The following is a 21,606-nucleotide window of genomic DNA, read 5'->3' as shown; positions in this document are numbered from 1 at the left end:
ATAATGCTTAATTTTAATTATTCAAATTTAAAAAAGAACGGAAAAAAAAGTTGGTTCCGCCCGGGATCGAACCGGGGACCTTCTGCGTGTAAAGCAGACGTGATAACCGCTACACCACGGAACCAAGCTACCAAACCTGTGGTATTTACAAGTGGACTACCTGAAAATCGAAATATGTTTTGTTCGCTTTTCTTTTGTATTACATACTTGAACTTATTATATAGCTTGTAGAGAAAGAACAAAACGTAAGAAATGTGCTATAACTTATTTAAAGGAATATGAATTGACTTCAGAAATCTACCATATAATTTTTACGAAAAATGAAAAATATGTATTTATTTAGAGTGAAGCTATTTAAGGAACACTGGCTGGAATTAAATGTACATCAACGTTTGTGATGAATAAAGACTTTAACGTGCATGCACTAAGAATATGATATACAATTATTGTTTGAGAGAAGATTTGAAAATTTATTAGGAGATATACTTTCTTTGTATTTTGATTTGAGTACTCAGCCTAAAACATTTCTTCAAACCTAAATGATTGTTGAATATGATGTCAGTACGAATCATCAATGTTCAAGGTATCTACTTCTTTTCTTCTTTTCTTCAATGACACAACTGGTCTCTCCTGCTGTAAATATTCTCAAATTTAAATTTAATGTTTCTAAAGCGGGCACAAGGTATCGTGAACGCTTTCCACATCGTCGTCATCTTAGTTCAGACGTATTTTTACGTTTAGTGAACCACTGGTTTTTTTGTTCCCGATAGAAAATGAGTTCGTGGTGTTGACCGCACGGTTGGCACTCCTGATGTCCTGAGGAGTCGTACTTCAATCATTTACAGAAGGTGGAACGAGAAGTGTTACAAATGTGGCCGACATCCTGAATCATTCAAAAAATACTGTTCAAAATTTTTTAAAAGGTAACCACATGCATCCGAATCATTACACCTAAGTTTAAGATCTATTTACCGGAAGATTATGCACTCCAGGAACACGAAGAGAATCCAGGCTTTCTTGCTAATGGATGAATCCTATTTTTGCCGCCAAGAGACTTATAATAGTCACAATTTTCACGTGCGATCGGCAGAAAATCCACAATTTGAACATTTACTTTAAGATCACAGTTTTTTAGCAGCAACATCTAAAGTCATTTCCTCGGAAACGCATACATTTAGTAGAGTTACCTTCAGGAAGGCGTGTGTGACTGGTTATCTTAAAATTATTTTCATTCCAAAACTAACATGCTTTTGACGTTTTTTGTTGTAGAATTCGCAGTTAACGGCTGACGCGCGAGTTCTAAGACACCTGTATATGTAATAGTTTAAAAAGATTTTAGCACCGAAGCAAATTGCGGTTGAAATTGTCAATGCGAAGTGAGGTGAAGAGCATCGATGCACATTCACGTTCCCAATTTGTAAACTCCTCCGGAAGTTTCATCTTACCTACGAACTGTTGAACAGATTGAGCAGCACCACTGTACCCAAGTTTGTTTGGATGCGACTTTAATTACTCCAAAGTTAAAACGAAACTGACGCAGAAATTCAGAACATTAATAATTCAGAATATCTCATGGGGTACGGTATCATTAGAAAAGAAAAACTTTTATCTAACAAAGTTAAAGAGAACGGCTCTGCAGCAGATAATAATAATAATTTGCGTGGCGGATAGAACACACTTCCAAAATCCAACAAATTTCTCTTTATCTGCACAACTATGTAACTATAATGTCGCTGAATCGACGAACATGAGACCCAACTTCTACAACTTCATCCTAACCTTTAATGTGTATGTTTTACCTAATTCTGAGTCACAAAGCGTCTGGTTCAACGCACCACTGTCAGAATCTGCCGCGTCAGATGTTAAAATCAAATTCACATAATCACCGATTTATTATGAATACCAACTTAACGCCAACTTTAATCTGAAACTTTGCAATTTCACAACTGATTAGAACCTTTAAAACTCGATTTTACAAAGTTAGTTACGTTGCACGTTGATAAGGAATCAAGAGGATGTTTGTTTCTGTTACAATTACAACTTGGAGGCAAATGCTAATTGTAATTAAATTTGCTAACTGGAAGGGAGACAAAGCACCCCGTGCCAAATTTTTAATTAAACTTAATGTGATCAAAAAGAACAGGAATTAACCAGCGGCTCGACATATCCAACGCATCCTGTCGGAATTGCATTTTCACCGGTGCACATACGATGCGGCTCGAGTAGTAATTTAAAATAGCTAATTCAAAAGTTATTAATGGGAACTGGTTAAAACTTTCTCAGCTAGTGTATGAATTTAAAGCTCGCACCTTTTTGTCTGAACCGAATCCAGATTTTGTTGAAAACTGAAGAGAAATCATAAACGTACCTATATTTTCATTAAAATTTGTTTGCTAACGAGAAGTGTTAAAACCTCTCGTGAAAATCCACATTATGATCAAGCTACACGTATACTCCTTGTTTTTCATTGTAATTTCTTTTGTTCAATACCTTCCTAGAAAGTCAGTCTGTATTCGTAGTTACCAGTGGGTGAAGTTTTCTCATCACTTCACTTTCGCTCATCGTTTTTCGCTCACTGTCTTTCACTCACTGGTTTTCATTCACTAGGAAGACCATTGTAAAACATGTTTAACAAATCTAGGATTAAATAAATTTGCAATGAACGTCTCAAGACTGCAACAATTATTGTTAATTGAAATTGATATCTTGACTAAATTACAGCGATGAGAGTAACGAATATCGGTATTGAAGTGTGTCTGTTTTAATTAATAATTGCAACAGGAGCTTATAAATAACAAAATTGCGAAGTTGCTGAATTCCGCTTGACGATATAATCGGATTTGAAAAATCCTGTTAGGAAGCTTATCAGAACCGCTCCTTACTTTCTCCACGATTAAACAATCATTCGACGTCATCTCCTTGATGAATTTAATTCCAGACAAGAGTGTAAACACGAGAGATGAGTTGGAGCTAGACAGGAAGACGAGTTATTGTGTTTAACGCTTGCAGTTTTCGCATTTAAGAAGAAATTAAATTAGTGGAGTCGCCGCCGGACAACTAGATTACTGCAAAAAGGTAACGCCAATGAAACTCCAAATCAAGACCCTTTTTCAGCATAGTTGAACTCGACTTGAAGATCATATCGCAGCTTTCTTATTGCTCTTGTGAAACTAAATGCCAACGATATTAGTTAGGGAGGGAGGCGGTGAACAAATATACGAGTATTTCCAGCCAGGTTTGTTTTCAAAGAGTTCAAGAAAAGTGGAGCAGATTTTCAGCTTAATTTGAAATCCGAGGGTCAGCTGTAGAGAGGTGGTCCGAAGGGCGATCTCTGCGGAACTCCAACGCAACTTCAATACTATATTATTATCAGGAGCGATGGCTCATTTCTTCTGAGATACATTGTTTAGAGTTACCATCTATCTCTGCCGCTTGGAAAGTTTTTTCTAATTTATGGAGTCCAATCTCAAGAGCAAACTTCTTTATGGCCTTGTTAACGACTTATGTGTGCTTCGCCGTTATGAATGTATCAATGATTTTATTATAACCATAAATCCCAGTCACATAAAGAGCGCGGTAATTTTTAATCAAAGGAAGCTAAAGCTCCACTCTGATGGGCTGTTAGCGAAAAATTATGACAGTATACGTGCTCTCAAAACTTTTCAGTAGTTGAATTTTTAATATCAGCCGAAATACAAGAGTTGAACTAATTCACTTCCAGACCGCTTTGTAATTTACGACGCCTTCAAAATCCTACCAACTTCCATTTTTATTTCGTCTTGGCGCAAATTCGTCGCAACTTAACAAGACAAATTTCGTCGGGTTGTTTATTTTGAGAAGACAAGAGTTAGGTGGAGTTTTTTAGCGTCGCGGCGTTGTGTTATCGCTTCTTGTTTCTTTTTTGAACTTCGTTACGGAATTGAATTGAAATCAATAATCGTAGAGGAAGCGCTGAGACAAAGTAAGGTCCCGGCTCGAATAGAAATATTTTTATTACACCGTTCGTCTAAATCTGGACAAAATCAATGTCATGAATTATTTGGATTGTTGTCGCTCACAATATCAATGTCCCTCGACGCCGTTAAACACGCCATTCCGATGCACCACATTATACTTCCACCCTATTTACTACCAAGGGGAGATTTATATCTTTTTTCATCAAAGGCTGCATTAAGAATGGCAAGTGTGACGGGACGCCCTTCCCGGCGGGGGATTCAATACGTCATTAAAAAACAATTATCCTTTTTAATCCGGGAATAGCTCATTCCGGACTAAATCGAAAGTGGAAAGCAGTTTTTGAGCGGGGCCAGGATTGTGCGACGTCTGCAATGTACTAGGTTGTTCCGGCAGGGATGTTCTGCTAATTACAATAACAAAGAGCAAATACTTGAACTATAAACTCTGATAACAAATTGGCAGCGCCGGAGAAACATGATAGCACGACCACGCTGCGAATTAATCCTGATTAAATGTGAAAACAATTAAGATTAACGACGCTTGAAGCTGGCTAAATACGTGTCAGTTTTCGAGCACAGATCTCCATTGCCTATTGAAACGGAACGAAATTTATACAACTAAAACAAATTAAGCTCTAATGGACCGTGCTTTGCACTTTAACAATACTTTCGTTCATCATCATTAACTCCGTTTTCAGACAGTCGATTTTACAAAAAAACCTATTAGTCCCGGCAAGTTTTAAAGCTGCGAAGCTTTCAACTAGGAGCAAAAATTCGCCACCTGTTTGATTAATTTCCAAAGCAGTTCTTCTTCTCTAATGGCAGATGTCTTCAACATTTACGCTATTACTGGTAATGTTGTCGTGTTGTAACACCCTAATTACAACACTGATTCGACTGACAGTGAGTAATAAATTTTGAAAATGCTGTTCTAACAAAATATTGTTCATATTTCGGAATTGTATTTAAATTTGAGAAATGTGAACAAAGTTTAACAGAGTCTAATTTCAAATCTCACCTTTTATCCCAACTTTCCCAAGTTTGTCTTTACTATTCTGTTGTGGTGTTCGCACCAGTTTTCCTCTTCTTTGTTTCATTCAATTTACCGCGTTGCATCTTGTCCTAGTCGATGCCTCGGTTTCTTTATATCGTGCGATCAACAAAATTACCACTACTACTTCACTTAAAAACAACAAAAAAAATTGCCCAAATGATAATTTTTAAATAAGGCTTTGTTTTGAAAAACACAAATGCGAGAAAGTAAGGTTAGGGCGTTCTTTGTTGAGGTTTTATGGAAATATATGTACGGTGGCTACAGCTACGACAACATTCCTACCAAGAATATGGCGAAAAATTTAAATTAACTTAAAACAATAGATGTATAGCTTCTGGGTATCTGTGTATAAAACCTTACGTATATCAAATTATTATCAGGTAAAATTAATTATTACATATAATAAAGTCTACGTAACTTTAGATGCCACAATCAAGCATGTTCGTCGGAGAAGACATATATATGGTTTCACCTCCAAAGCTGATTTTATTACACATTTTCTTGATCATACCATATAAGAGCTAAGGATTCTCTCTCCTTTCTTCGCTTTGTTGTAGATTTAAAATTATAATTTATTTAAAAAAATATTTCTTTGAGGTGTAGTGTTGTGGTGGGGAAAGGCCTTAACTGCAAATTTGACTTTGACATTGACAATGGACGAATTAATTTTACATGCAAAAAGAACTGTCAGCACCAATCAACAAAAATATTTCCAATCTCTAAATCTTTTTACTTTTATTCTATTTTTTTTTTTTTTTTAAATTTTATTTATTTTTTTATTCTATTTATTTACATATACAGAGTGTCTCCAAAAAAGAAGACGAGTCCATAACTCCGTTATTTATCGGAAGATTTTAATTATCTGTACACCAAATTAAATGGTTATCAATAGGCTACAAAATGGCCAAATACATTCAAGTATAGCCCTTGCGCTTCAAGGGTAAACTGCCAAAATATTTTTTTTCAAATGGGATTACATATTTTTTTTTTAGTAATTCTGATAGAGATTTTTATTCTGAAAACAACAATGTATCACAAGTATACACTTGAATACCAAAAATCCACAATTTTTTTTTTTAAAACGCTACTATCGTCTATGTTCCATTTTGCGCTAAACATTGGCGGCATATTTGCACAATCCCACATGTTACTATTTGTCATTTGTTTTTCCAGCTACCTTAATTTGGTTATTACATTGTAACGCAATGCATTTTGATAGCTTTTCGCTTGGTGCTCGTCATTTGTTTCAAAATTTAGTGTTATTTTTTTTATGTGAAGTTATACTTGTGATACATTGTTGCTTTCAGAATTAAAATCTCTATCAGAATTACTAAAAAAAGTATGTAACCCTATTTGAAAAAAATTTTTTTGACAATTTAGTCTTAAAGCCCTTGGAGCTATACGTGAATTTATGAAGCCGTTTCGTAGCCTATTAACAACCATTTAATTTGGTGTAAAGATAATTAAAATCCTCTGATAAATAAGGGAGCTATGGTCTCGTCTTTTTTTTTTGGGACACCTGTATAATACGTGGCAAAGCAAGGTAAACACCCTTTTATTGATCTTGATTCTCTTGTTGTTATCCTACGACGTCCGGTGCGCCTAGCCCTGTGTTCACGGCCTTCTGGAGTCCATGCCTGACAACATGGTGCCTACAGATCTGCCAATTCTTCTGGCAGTTTCTAAAATTCGCCCTCTTTCAAAATCACTAAGCGGAGGAATCTGACCAAGTGTACGCACTCACGGCATTTCTCGCCTTACAAAAACACTTTTCCAACAAGTTTTCTAAAATTCAAAAGTCAAAATTTTCAATGTAAACAAAATTTCCTTACACTTACAAAAGCCGAACCAGCAGCACAAAAGGCAGAATAATGGATAGATAGGGCTGCAAATTTAATCATTTCTTATCTGACCCAAAACACATTTGTTCGCAAAAACTTATTGAAATAAAACTATAAGTACTGGGTGTTTACCTTTCTTTGTCACGTAATATACATTTTAAACTAAAATTAGGAAAAGTTCATGATTTCTAGTACATATTAGGCATTCACGATCTTTTTAGGACCGAGTTGGCAATTTATTTTTAAGTTAATTGAGTTAATTAATTTAATCAATTAATAATTAATTAATTCGTTAACATAATACAAAAAAAGGTTGTTTGAAAGAGATATCACGTTTAAAAAAATCCGTGAGATATGGACATACCAACAATCTTTGTTAAAATTTTTAAATAAATCTTTTTTTTGTTATACAGGGTATTTCACGAGTCATAATGAGCCCGAAGGAATCGAAAATGCAACCCACAATACATTTCCAAAAAAGCTGGCTAAAAATAAATAAAATGTTCAGCTTTTTGGACATGTATTTTGGGTTGCATTTACATTTCGTCGGGCTCATTAGGTATCACTCGTGAAATACTCGGTATATAAACGTCTAGAAACCTACATTTAATTTAAATGTTACAAAAAAAAAAATACGAATTCAGTTTTATTAAATAAGTAGGTGGGTATGTACTTTGTTTTTAGTGCATATTTAGCAACCAGAATGTTTGGTAATTACTGCTTTTCGGACATTTTACAGCCGTAAACTGTTGAATAAACCAAACACCAAGAATCTATTTTTATAAATGTATTTCTTGGAACTGTTAAAGTCAAGGTTGGTAATTGTCAATATGTCGATCGGGTCCAACTATTGACATCTTACAAGTACGAAAATATTCATGAGAAAACAAAACAGGTGATCGTATGATACAGTAGATATGTAAATGTTACTTCTAGCGCAGGGAAAATTGGGAAATCTAAAACTTGTTGTATTATGGACAAAAAAAAAACCTCCAAAAGTTGGAATATTTTAAATATATTTTGCAGAAAGGTCAACCTGACGTTTTCATTTTTACTCCCTGGAGAGAGAATACCATACTTTATTTCTGTACCTATCTTTTACCCCTAGTGTAAGAAACTGTGTAAGTATATTGCACCAACGCAGTGAGGGCAATAATTACACGATGCATGAAGAGGTACCTACTTTAGTCCCGTTATACGAGTGTATGCTATTTTCTGCACCAATAAGGCAAAATAAATTTTTTCATCATGACATGGGTGAACCGTAATGTGACATTATTTATTATAAGTGGGTGCATAATGTGTAAATGTGTAAATATTATGAAATAAATATACAAGGTGATTCACGAACAAGAATGAGCCCGACGGAATTGAAAATGCAACTCACAATACATTTGGAACGTAAAGCTGGATATTTACCGAGTCTATATTCAGCTTTAGGTTTCAAATGTGTTGTGGGTTCCGTCGGGCTCATTATTACTCGTGAATCACCTTGAAGATTTTTCTTTTTTTAAACATTTTGTATCGTGTTTTTGAAGAGTACTTTTAATTGTCTTGTTCATACAATGCCAAAGCTTTACTTCACTCCCTTTTCTGAGGAACTCAAATAACGTTTTTACAAGGGTTGTGCAAACTAAATGAAAAATATATTAATGAAACATTAATTCTTCTCATTTCCTGAAGAAGTGTATCAGTCAGGAAAAAATATTAAGCTTTGACAGGCGCAAGTTTAATTAGAAACTTGCTAGAAACTTATTACTTTAAGAAAATTCGATAAAATTATGATCATAATCCATCAGATCCGTCACATCTATCATCTCCTCTGCGACACTTCACGTAATTCACACATTTTTAAAATTCAATACCGCTGCTATTCGCCTTATGCCGTCCAACGTGTGGCACAACTTGGATGATCTATTCGTCGAACGTTTTCAGTTTATTTTTTGTATTTTTTTTCTGAATCCACTCACAAGTCGTTACGTTGCCTTTGGGATCCGCGCTGCACCATATTGAACTTTCTACAATAAATTTCAATTGCTTTCGCACCTTTGAACTAGACAGTTGTAATAGTTTCACCACTGTTAAGCAGCTCAATATCTCTTTCACGTCGAATTTGCACCTCATACATTTTACATCGACTAAATCGCTCACACCCAAAACTACCATACGGCAATCTAAGCTTTTGACAAAGGCCCATTGGAACCCATCATGCAATTAAATCAATTCAAAGTCCAATAAGCAAATCGAACAACTAACCAACAATCAGCAAAAATAATTCTCAAATTATACATTTTCAAAATTAATGAAACTACAATCAATATGATTTGCGAAGGAACACTATATTATTTAAAGTGAAATAAGTAGGCGTAGATGTGCAGATGCGGGCGACATCTGGAGCCAGCCCTGCGGAACGTTGCCGCAAATGTCAGTTATTTTTAGTGCGCTCAATCACGTTTAGCGCAGCTTCTTCAGAGGGCGCCAACACAGAAGAAAACTCAGCTCTATTCAGATTCTGCCGTTCAGCAAGTGGAATCTCGTTTGTTGTCTCTCAGATGGCGCACCTGTAGTAAAGCAAGATCGGGAAGAGAACTGGAACTGGTTTGGGAATATGCACTAGAGGTCCTCTGCTTATCCTCAGTCCTCGATAACTTTATTTATTTTCGGATCTGTCTCTTAATAGATCACTTTTAGAGAAGCGTTATTTTTTATTTAATTTCTGTATCCACGTTGGTGTCGCCGCCAAAACACGTCCATCCAGCAGTCAATTTCCCCGGAATTCGATTCCGGAGTATGAAAAACATCGCCGCTAACTCAATATAGATTAGTTTTAAGCCTCTCAAGTCAAAACAAGAATTTGCGGAGAATCCTGGTGGAGCCTTCGATTGATGTTTGACTGTTTAGTTGGCGGAAAGTTGTTGCTACGCCTCCGGTAGTTTCCGGAGAAGGCCTCCTACGTTAATAACTATCATAACTTAATACGCACGAACTTGAACCTGAATACGTCCAATTAAGCCGAAGCGAGAAATGAAATTCTGCGTCTGCATCTAAAAGAGCGGCTCTTTGGTCGTTCGATAAAAGTCCAGACGTCTGTCGGGTCGGATGGGAGGAGGCTTGTACCCAGATATATTACGTGAATAAATTGATTTTAATGGCGGATTATTGGACATGTCAAGGAAACTTTGAGTTATTCATCATAAAAATTAGGTCGTATCGACGGCGTTGCATTAGAAGTTTTGACATTTAAAGGAATGCCATGAATAATCCATTAATCTTCTTAAAATTTCTTTTATGTACGTCTAAGCGGGGAGCCTGCTAAAAAACAGACCCGCAGCTGGGAGAAAGGCTCAGAGATTGCGGCGGAGGGGTGTTCAAGATTTTGGCCAAACTAGAGAAAAGTTAAAAATTTTTGTTGGATCGCTATTGAACTTGAATCCTGACTGTGCAAAATCCTTTTCGAATTAAAAAGCGTAGATATAGAAATTGTTCTTCCTTAATGATCCTTATTGGTTCGATTTTTATTAGAGCATTGTCTAGATCCTAGGTTTTTGTTTCTTTACGATTTTACAAGTTTCATGTTTAACGATCCTTTCCGTTAATTAAAAGGATCTCTCAGAGGTTCCCGATAACGTTGACACTTGAAGATGCTTCAGAAACCGGCTATAACTTATATTCATAACATTTTTACAGTCCATAAATCTTAATCTTAAAAATGGAGATAATAATAAAAGACAAAATAACCGTAAAAAATGATGTTATGAGAAGTTGTCAACTTTTTGGGGAGGTGAATTTTCAGATATCGTTTAATGGACGCTTAATTAAAATTAAAAAACACACTGAAAAAAATGCGAAAAACAATTTAATTTATTTGAGACTTTGTTCTTTTAATTAGTTAATTAAATTTGCTCGTTAGGGTATACTTTCCTTTTTTTTAAACATTATATGACTCTTGTTTATTGTCATGTGAGTTTTAAAATTTGAAAAGGGAGAGTTTCCAGTTTATCAAAATGAATGTAGAGTTACTTAAAAACTTAACATTTTCTTCAGACATTGTTACTACGAAATAGCCAAAAGCACCTCCAACAATTTACTAGAAATCATTCTGAGGGTTAGGTCACTGCAGAGTGATTGGCAACTCTCATCTGTCCGTGTTGTAACAATTGCATATGAACAAAATCGGAAAACTATTTTACTATCAAGCAGCAGCACCAAGAGTGTGTCCACACCGTCCAAACTTGAGGTCCTTACACTGGTGCGGCGTTCACCTATCAAGGCTGTGAAACAGTTGAAGAAAACCTCAAGAAAAACTCCAGCCAAGAGCAGGCGGGAGCAGGATTCGAACCCACTACCTCCCGATCGGTAAGCTAGCGTGCTAGGCGCTTGGCCCCAGACCTCAGTGTTGCTACCAAGGATAACTTCTCTTTGGAGAGATAGTTTTTGTTGGATGATTACACATCGATCTATATAAGACATTCTTTAGCTGTCAATTTCAGCTCTAATTTTGTTTCGATTGTCATTAGAGAACGAAAAACATTTGCATATTGTGACAAAATTGCGAAAATCACACAAACGTTTCTCGAATGTTTTCAAAAATACGAGAGTATTTGATTAAACAACATAACATTTTTTGACATAAAATATAGATTTTGAAAGTTTTTTTCATATCTTAGACTTTGTAAGAGTATTAATCTTTCTCCCAAGACCTTCAAAAATTCACAGAACTCTGTTGGTAAATATCTCTGAACCAAATTGACTTAAATGTTTTTGCAAGAAATTTTAGAAAAAGGAGTTGTTTGTCAGAAAACCTTTCTGATCTATTTCTGAGTGTAGTCGTTCTTGTTAGTCGCGCCATTAAAAAATTTCCACCATTTATTAGAGCCCCTCGCAGTCCTTAAAAATCGCACCGCTATATTTTAAAAGCGATGTAATGTTATGACGTGCTTCCAATGGCTCATAAAAATTCCGCTAAAGCTGGGGATGAAAATGCGCCAGGCTTCGATCTCTAGAGATGGGGATTACCCTACGGCTTCGTCACCTTCGGCGGCTCCGTCTACGTCCCTATCACCTGCTTCGGCCAAACTGATAAATTTTTCCCTCGTTAGGCACCACCTGCGGCTCAATCCGCGCCAGCCGCCGCCACATTTTAATTTTTCCTCCGTTCATCGGATCGCCATCAGGGCCCCGAAACGCGATCATTCCAGGCTATAATTAAACGACAATAAAAACACGCAAACGTTTTCCGTAAAACTAAAGTCTAAATGTCATCGTGCCGTAATCTAGCCTTGAACGTCGCCACGTTCGACATTGAATCGGGCGTGGCGAAGACAATAACCGGACCGAAATCCTGGCTCCGGATCATCATGAGGCAACATTCACATTTACGGAGTAATGTCGAAAAAATTTCGTTTGGCAATGATTTTTTACCTCACGCAGATCATTGAAACATAATGGTGCAGCCTGCTCCGTTTCCGATAACACCATCGGTGATCAAAGCGATTTTTTCGGGCGATCACGGTGGACCATATAGGAAATGGATTGAATGTCAAAAGCCTGTTTAGGCGTGTATAATATTTACTGGATTAATTTGTATTTCGAGTAGGGGAGTTACTAAAATGGGCGAGTATAAAAGCAATTCGGATTTCTGACGAAGCGTATTCATTTTTCAGACCTACAGCAAGGTTGGAAAAATTCTAAAATCAACAAAATGAAGGTGAGTGTGCGTTGCTCTTTTAATTAATTTCCTTAATTAATTACCGTATTTTTACTTCTCTTTTATTCAACAAAAGATTCTTTGCACGTCGCGCTTACAACATAATTGTTTAAATTAATGGTAATTGGGTTTTTCATCGTGATCGTTTGGGCGTCACTTTTATAATTTGCGTGTTTTTTTTTATTAAAGGTGCGTTAATTATCACAGAACAGGTACTTGATTCTTTGTGTGCCTCTTTTATTGTCTTCACTCGGCGTGATGTTTCAGCTTATTAGTGTTACCGTTGTAATTTCACCGGCTACGAACAAAAATCAAATAAGCTGAATTTCATTTCAAATTCAGTCATCGTTTTCAACGTTCATTTCGGAAACATTACTCTTTCTTCCTCGCTCAAAACGGTATTCTAGAACTAACTGCAGCTAAATTAAAATTCATTTTTAATTCTAACTAAATTAACTTCTTAGAAACAGCGTAAACTACAATTTTAAATTTTCTCTGTCGATACTAAATCAAATTTTACCAACATTGCCTTGCAAATACTTTTTGCTACAAATTATTGTACGGAACTCATGCAGAAAATGTCCTTTTTTGACTCATGGGATTGCCGCACTCGCCTACAGATCACGCGGAACAAGTACAAAAAGTACTACTTTATGCACTTGTTGCATAATATACCATAAAATAGTTTATTTTTTAATGTTCTGGTGTTCTTTTGAATTTCACTGCTATTTTATTATTAAATTAATGTTTTGGCTTTAAAAAAAAATTAAATAATGGTATAGTTTCCTTTGTACATTCTTTCTCTCAAAAAGTTTTGCTTCAGAGATGATATTTCTTCTATAAAAGATCACAGAATTCGTCATTTGTTAATGGAATGAACCAATGATCGTACAGTTTTTATTTTTAAACTATTCGGGCGCTCGGCTTTGCCTCGAGCCTGAAACCTAGTTTTCGCACTGGAAAATACACCTACCGTACTGTAATGTAAATAACTATTCATCAACATTCTAAATATAGATTTGCATTGTTGTAACCGTAGTAAGAGTTGTTCCTTGATCTTCGATAATTATTTTAATTAAGCGAAACAGTACAAATTTACCGCAAATGACGTTTTAGAATTAAAAAGGTCAAGGTAAAAAAACTGCTTTTTATTGTTCGCCAAACAAGATTTGTTAATTTATGTAGTTGATTTATTTGAATTTCAAAAAAGAAAATTGTAAATTGTTGTCGATCCCATTTAGCTTATTTCTGTTTTAATAATAATTCTACAAATCGTTATTTACAGATCTCGTTCGTCCTTTAAATTTAATTTCATGTCTCAATGCCATTCAGATGTGTTTAAGATGAAACACGATTAGATTTTTTCTTTGATCAATAATTTTGCAAAACCTTGACTTGTCTCATCGCAAGAAGTGAATTTTCCAAATTCGGTGTCTTCAATGAAATATTAAATCAATTCTGCAACATTTTCCTTTTGAAGCGATTCCTTTCATGTAAATTGAACGTCGTTTTTAATTTTCTGTAATATTTTCATCTTTACATAAAAATTTCAATGTCAAGAATTCCGTCGCTTAATTGAATTCATTTGTAGCCATCACTCCTCTCGAGTATCAATAATTAGAAACATTTCTTCAAGGTGGTAGCTTTCAGCTGATCGATCTTGAGCGGAAGTGAGTGCCAAACAGAAATTCGTGCGATTTTTAATCCCACTAATGACAACGCGGCCAAAGACAACCATTATCAGGTTCACTTGTGTAATGATCTAATAATTACCAATTAAAGCGTAGACATTACGCTACAGATGGCTGTTATGGCAATTAGGTAATTGTGGGAATGAAAATAAAATTATCCTGTATATTTGTGGCGAAATTCCCTGAAACCCACTAACACTAAATTAGGTTTCAACAGTACTTACTTCACCATTAGCTCCGTTATTCGAACAAATTCCCCAGCAAATAATCGCCACAATAAACCAAAAACTCCTCTAATCCTCCGTGTGACATAATCCCCCAATCAATTTCGCGTGTCTTCCACGGCAAAAGTTACCTTTTTTGCAGGCGCTCGTATTTTTCTAACCAGTGTCTCTGTCATCTCACCCCGGTTTTTGCCGCCGCAGCGAAACAGCGGCGGGGGTGGGACCTCGAGCCAACCGACAACCCCCAACGACCGAAACAAAAAATTATTATTGTCATCATTATTATTATTAACCATTTCTTTGGTCCAAGGAACTGTTACACTTGTGTTGCCGCCGCCCATGCCTGAGTGCGTCTCTGCTTGCAGGTTTTCGTTGCATTGTGTGTCGTCCTTGCCTGCGGCTACGTCCATGGCGGCGTCATCCCCGCCACCACCCTCGTCCGCGCCCCCAGCTTCGACAGCGCCATCATCAAGTCTGACCGCCTCGGCGGCAATTTCGCCTACAGCACCGTGGAGGGCCATGCCTACGCCGCCGTCTCCCCGGTGGTGCAGCGGGTGACGGAGCCCGTCGGCGTGTCGTACACCGCCCACCAGGTGCCGCTAGGCCACGTGGCCACCCCCGTCGGCGTTTCCCAGCCCATCTACGCGCAGCATTCCGTGGTGTCGCAGCCGATCTTCTCCCAGCAGCACTTCGTTTCCGCCCCCGGACTGGTGTCTCATCCGGTGGTGGCGCAGGCCCCCGTGTTCGCCCAGGGTCCGGTGTACGGACAGGTCCCCGCGATTAGCGGCATCGCCGGACAGGTCCCCGGGATTAGCGGCATCGCCAGCGCCCCCGCAGTCCAGGCCAACCCTGCTCCCACACCCGTGCAAGGAACCGTTGTCGACGCCGATACCGTTGCTGTAGAGTCTGCCTAAGATAGAGTTAGAGATAGAATTATTTAATTAATTGTTGTTGTTCGTCGAAACCGATACCTCGATCAATAAAAAAGTGCACTGCCCAAATTTTTGAGTTTCAATGTCGTCGGAACAAAGAGTTGGCGGGACCGGTTCGGATCTGCATGAGAAGTGGTTTAGTGGAGTAAGTCGGAGCGGGAGCGGCGATTTTTTATTAATTTATACGGTGTTTTGACACCAGAAGTAATAAATCAAGCGGAATAATTTCGATGAGGAATCAACCGACCTTTGCTCAATTTGAATATTTGACTTTTGATAATATTATTTTGAGAACACCTACCGCTTTTAACTTCGTCTCAAATATACTTTGAAGTTCTTAACTGATGTAAATTCCGTATTTGCAAGAAAATCTCGGGGTGTATTTTAAATTAACGAAATGCTGTCAGTACGTTTCCTGAATTATTGTCACTTTTTTATTGGGATTACTTTCAAATGTCCCGAGTAAATTTAATTTAGTGTTTTGTCGTGCCACTACATTAATATTTATGACGAAATCTTGTTGCAAATTTTTTACGCTCATTACGAAAGTTGATAACGTAAATATTTTAGATCAATTTAAATTCATTATTTTTTATGGAACTTCCTACAGAAACTATTCATTTTGTCTATGGCGTTCTACATGTAAACATGGTATAAATGTCAAGAACTAATTTGATGTACTTATATAAGGTGGTCATGACCATTGCTGAAGTATCAGACAGCATTTAACAATAATTTACGATACAACTGGCACATAACTTTACTTTTCTGTTGACCGCTTGTTAATTTCAATATTAATGAATTATTTTGTCTAAAATATATGAATACACTATTTTTCGTTAATCAAAGATTTTTGCGTTATTGACGTTTTGATGACATTTTGATGTAAAATGAGGGACATGGAATTCTGGGCAGTCTGCTATTGTCATTTCCAAAAGTGTCAATGTAAATGCACCTTTACTGTCATTATGATTGATATTTTCAAAAAAACTGTCAAATTAACTTAAGCTTGGTTATGAGTAGCTAAGGTATGGTTTAGAAATTTTGACAACTGAATGACACATCTGCCCAGTTTTCCGTGTCCCCAATAGTACAAACAACCTCGAACATGCATTATTTGCACTTACCAACATTGCAGCAGGGTTTTCTATATTTTATAGCTCCATAACTACACAATTACGAATTCACTTTTTTTGGTTATAATCAGCATGGCATATTTTTCAAAGGTAACTAGGTTTACTTAGCAACCGTAATTTTTACGTAAAATTGAATGTGAATGGAGTTGACGTCTTCTGACACTCTTTGTCGAAAAGTGAATAGAGAGTATTGAAAAATTTAAAAATGGCCTACCCTGAGGACAAAAAAATGATGAAGGTATTTTATAAGGTCTCATCTTTATCGAAAAAGAAGAAATTGGTTTTGATTTGGCTTTAATTTGAAATTTTGTCACAAAAAAAAAGTTTGCGGTCAACGAAAAATTTTTGTAATCCTAGTTTATTAAGTAACCATTAATGATGTTATCTTAAATTGACACGATCCCTTTTCACGATTTTAGTTGTCTGAACTACAGTTATCAAGAAACAGAATCTGTGCTTATGGATTTAAATGATCCTCATTAAGCTCATGAAATGATTAATAATCGCTGATATGACTCGTGAAACCGGAGCAGCACACAGCAGTTTCACTCGTAGAAATCATCGAAAATAATAATCATACCATTTGTTACAGTAAAGAGGAAATTGGTGTTTGTTAAAATGCTCTCTGCTTTAACAGTTCTGCCATTCAGTTTTTTCAGCAAAAATATACACTATGTATGTATGTTATACGCCAAGGTAGAGAAGACATTTTTTTAAGCCGAGGTAGTTTATAAGAATAAAGAAGCGAGGCTTAAAATTGTCTTCTCTAGCGTGGTTTATATACTATTTTTTTCACTACTAGATCCGTTAAAACCCTTTCTAATAATAATTATTAATTAAATTTGTTTGTCCGATGCGACGATCCGAGTTCTCATTTTTCAACGGTTGCTATGAAAATCGTCTGTCTACGTTAACCAATAAAATCAAAGAAAATCTTTCGTTGCTAGGTGACGGCTGTTCATTATTGACCTTGGTTAATAATGAAAATTATTATTAACCTTGGGAGAGAAATTCTACTTCTGGGGTCGGTTCGAGAGTCAATAATGACGCCTTCTGAGGCTAGTAGTGAAAAAAATAGGTTAATGCATTATAACAAGAAAAAAAATCCATAAATAATAATATTTGATAAACCTAATTTTGTGGAAACTGCGCTTCTTGCCTTAAATAAAAATGAAATGATGGAAATGGGAAAAAAATTATTCATCTCAGTAGAAATTCAAATGATCAGAAGGGAACAAATGTCTTCAATTGATACTTTATTGAAAGTGGTGCGTATGTGGTTCAAAACGCAGACAGGCGAGTAAGTCTGAGGTTTCTTTAAATTTTATTTTAAAACTTCTCACTTTTTGTTATCAGATTTAATAAGTATATAGTAGAAATGATATTTGATAATTTTAAAAATTATTTCCGTCTCAGTGAAAAATATTCACATATCATGTTTTCTCATCCATCACTGATGGTAGTAAACCGCATGTCTACATTTTGATTAGATTGATGGTGCAACGTCTGAATAAATACAAGGAGAAATGATTTTGTATTTTAGGTCGTGTGAAAAATCTATTTCTTTTCTTAAGCGTACAAAACTTGATAGCGGGAATCTGATTCGTTCTCTCTAGAACTAGATGATGTTTGACGCGAAGCTTTAAAAAAGTTGTTGAGAAATCATCACGAAACTAATACACTCTAGGGTATATTGGAGGAAATCTGATCAGTTAACTTTATATTCGCCTATTAGTGCAATGAAATTCAATAATCTTCTATGATATGACATAATAAGCAAATGGAAATTATCACAAATAACAATTAAAAAAAATCCCTAACTTAGTCAGGTTTTTTTTCGAATTTTCTCAGGACAAGTCTTTTTTTGATTAATCTTTCTTTCGAGAGGGGGAGAACTTCAGAATGCATTTTCCTATTTCTTTTAAATTTGAAGCTCGGCAAATTATATGCCTTTGAATAAGAAACAATTTCCTGAAAGGAACATGAGGGGTCTGGGAAGATCCTGGGAAGCATACGGAAGAATAAAAAAAACAGTGTTTCAGTACTGTCACATCTTTCTTTAGTGTCTTGCTCAGTCTTTGATAGTTGCGCCTACTTTCTCTCATGAATGCTATCCAATTTTCGTATTTTTTTCCTGATTCATCCTTGTTACAAATTTCATCAGGAGAGAATTTATATTTGAACATCACTCTTTTGAAACTGTCAAAAAATAATTTTACCTTTTTCTCTTGAAAAATACTGATTCTATGATTCTATACTTTGTTTCTGAGCCCGATGCCGCTAAGCCATAAAACGACCGAAACGCTGACAGATTCCACTGTGTCCAAAACATTTCGTGAATAATAATTAATTATTATAAGCAGCCTAGGCCATTCTATTGGATTAAAATGTTACAATTCAACTTTTTGGGTTTCCTGCTCTAACGTACCAGGCATCTTCCAAACATCATGTTTTCTGACTCTTACGCCCTCACACAGCTTTCAGAACAAGGATGGCCAATTTGTTAACGTGAGCCGAGAGCAAGTATCTTCCCAATAAAAGAAATTTGCATGTGCGTGCGTTAAGCGGTGATTAATATTGATTTATAACAACCCAGGTTTACGACTTACCGGCATCGAGTTCAGAAACGGAGTACTCGTATATCGTTGGCGCTGAAGAGTAGATTGTGAACGCACCACCGATTACAACTGTGATAAAGTTGTTAACTCTAACCTCACTTTTTGCGTTGTTTGTGTGCGTGTTTTTAATTTGCAAGTTGATGACAGACTGTCGAATGGTGCATTCACAATCGACTCTTCAACGCCAACATTGACGGGAAATTTTAATGAACACCTGATAAATCTTTTAGGTCACCTAAGTAATATGATAGAGTTACATTCTTATAAATCCCTTCAACAAATCCTTTTCGAAGCGAATTATTCTCTTTTGTTAAAATTATTATTCCTTTTCAATGTCTCCGCACAAGAAAACGCAAATTTTGTATTTCATTTGCCATCGCATAAAATGATTTGGCAACACAATTACTTGTTAAGTAGGTCATTTTTTCCTGATATTGTTAAAAACTAATTTTTTGATTTTGTTATGTTTTACTCCAATTTAGTCCGTCACTCAGACTGACGAATGAAATTAAATTGTTGATTTACTTCAGTCTTTGCCAACTTTAACCTATTTTATAACTTTGAGCAGCGACTCATCGCCATAAGAAACTTTCTCTATTGTCTGTGATCAGTATTTATTTTTAACTAATTATTTAATTAATTCTTAACCTCACCCTTTATCATTATGTGCAAAGCAAATTCCGATTCTAGAGTAATTTCTCTCAATAGTGAAAGAAATAATTATTTACAGTAAGAGTGAGGTAGGCAAAACTTTCGTTCACGCGTGTTCGTCCACAAAGCGGAGCTGAGTGGACGATGCAATTCAAGTGAACGAAAGCGGCCTTATTCTCGAGTGCTGTATTTGGTTATGTTCGATATTTCACATTTTTGGATCTGTTGCAATGGAAAAAAATAAAATACAAAATAAACCAAGTTCTGTAACGTCAAAAAAGTGGTTGTGTGCACGTTGTGGAAATTATGGAAATGGATGATGAAGAGTTATATGTTCCTGATGATGTTCTGCAGAGGCAAGTGCCGCGAGGTACCAAACGTTGCCTAAAAAATCAAAATTACGTTATCAGAAAAAATTAGAAAAATTTACGATTGAATGAAAACCACTGAGTGAAAGACAGTGAGCGAAAAACGATCAGTGAACGAAAGAGAAACCTTCACCCACTGGTAACTATGGATACAGACTCACTTTATAGGGAGGTATCAAACAAAGATTGCTGCCATTTGACAATTTTTTTCACCTAAAAATGTCGTAGTGGAATTTTATTCTGAAGTAACAGTAAATTGAAACTATCTAAAATTTACAAAGTAACGTATTAGGTGTCAAAAATGTCTTACTTGGTACTTTTTTAATACTTAATCGCTGTTGAAGAATCTCCCAAAGCGGGTTAAGACCAGACCACAGAAGTTCAATGATGTTCGAATCTGATCCTTTGGAAGTTTAGTTTTATGTTCGAGTTCTTCTGAGTAGATTTGAGTTGGTTTTTGCAAAAAGAGCAACAAATAACAAAGTAGAAAACTGAAACAGAAGTAACGCCATGAATGAAAAATAAGGAAAAAAACAGAATTTAGGTCTTGATTGCCTGTTTCTCGGGTAGAAAATTCAACGTTTTACGTAAGTTTCATTATACATTGTCCAATCGTTATTCGTCCTTTCATGTTAACGGCACAGCCAATTACGTGAAAATTTCATAATTTCGACGAATAAGACGACAATAAATTATTCATTATAAGGTACGCTTATGAAAATAGAAGGTAAAGAGGCTAACGAAGTTTTTCTTCTCTTTGAACACATCGTTATTGCAAGGTTGCGTAACGCGTTGACAAAAGAAAATAATGAGAGCAATTCTCTCCGTAAATCGTACAAAATAATACACATTTTCACTAGACAAGCAATAAGGCCAGTCGTGATATTGTAAATTTTTTTGTTTGATGTTAAGTGGCCGTACAAAAAGACGCAACATAAGAGAACAGCCAAAAAATGAATAAAATAGGAGCTGGAAACGTAACGGAGCGTAATTTATTGTCCCGCTCCGGCCGCTGCACGACACAAATTAATTGCAATTAGTTCCGAAGTGAAACTTTTTTAATACATTTCGGGAATCGATAACTATATTTCCATTTTGTTATTACAGGTAAATCATATTTTCTCGTGACACGTACACAGTGAACTTGGGCAGAATATCAATTTCATTCGAGCTATGTTTTCTATACTCAGATGAATAAATAACAAACATTGTATACATTATTCATCCTCCCTTCAATGTTACATTCCGAAATCAATTTCATGTAAAATTTTCAGGATATATGTCATTTTTATTTATGGCACGCCGATATCCCGGTCTCAATGATCTTGCCGAAAAGTTTCCCAATTAGGAGCGATGCAGTGACCGGTCGGGGGCGGTTAGTGCAGGTTAATTAATTTGTCCGGCAGGCCGTAATGAATTCGGAGTGCA

The 21,606-nt window shown here is 36.0% G+C and overlaps 1 protein-coding gene and 1 non-coding gene across 2 annotated transcripts; one reads left to right on the top strand and one right to left on the bottom strand.

Moving 5' to 3' along the window:
* Nucleotides 1-51: 51 nt before the first annotated feature.
* On the bottom strand, nt 52-124 carry TRNAV-UAC (transfer RNA valine (anticodon UAC)). Its single transcript has one exon. It is a non-coding gene; the product is annotated as a tRNA-Val (tRNA).
* A 12,278-nt stretch (nt 125-12,402) lies between these two features.
* LOC138136979 (uncharacterized) lies at nt 12,403-15,474 on the top strand. Its single transcript, XM_069056285.1, has 2 exons — nt 12,403-12,558; nt 14,839-15,474. The coding sequence occupies exons 1-2, from the start codon at nt 12,553-12,555 to the stop codon at nt 15,385-15,387; spliced, it is 555 nt and encodes a 184-aa protein (XP_068912386.1). The 5' UTR covers nt 12,403-12,552; the 3' UTR covers nt 15,388-15,474.
* The last annotated feature ends 6,132 nt before the right edge of the window (nt 15,475-21,606 follow it).

Source organism: Tenebrio molitor, chromosome 1 (assembly GCF_963966145.1).
Source record: "Tenebrio molitor chromosome 1, icTenMoli1.1, whole genome shotgun sequence".
Taxonomy (NCBI): domain Eukaryota; kingdom Metazoa; phylum Arthropoda; class Insecta; order Coleoptera; family Tenebrionidae; genus Tenebrio; species Tenebrio molitor.
The sequence above is the reverse complement of the archived record's forward strand: the minus strand, read 5'-3'. Positions and strand labels throughout refer to the sequence as shown.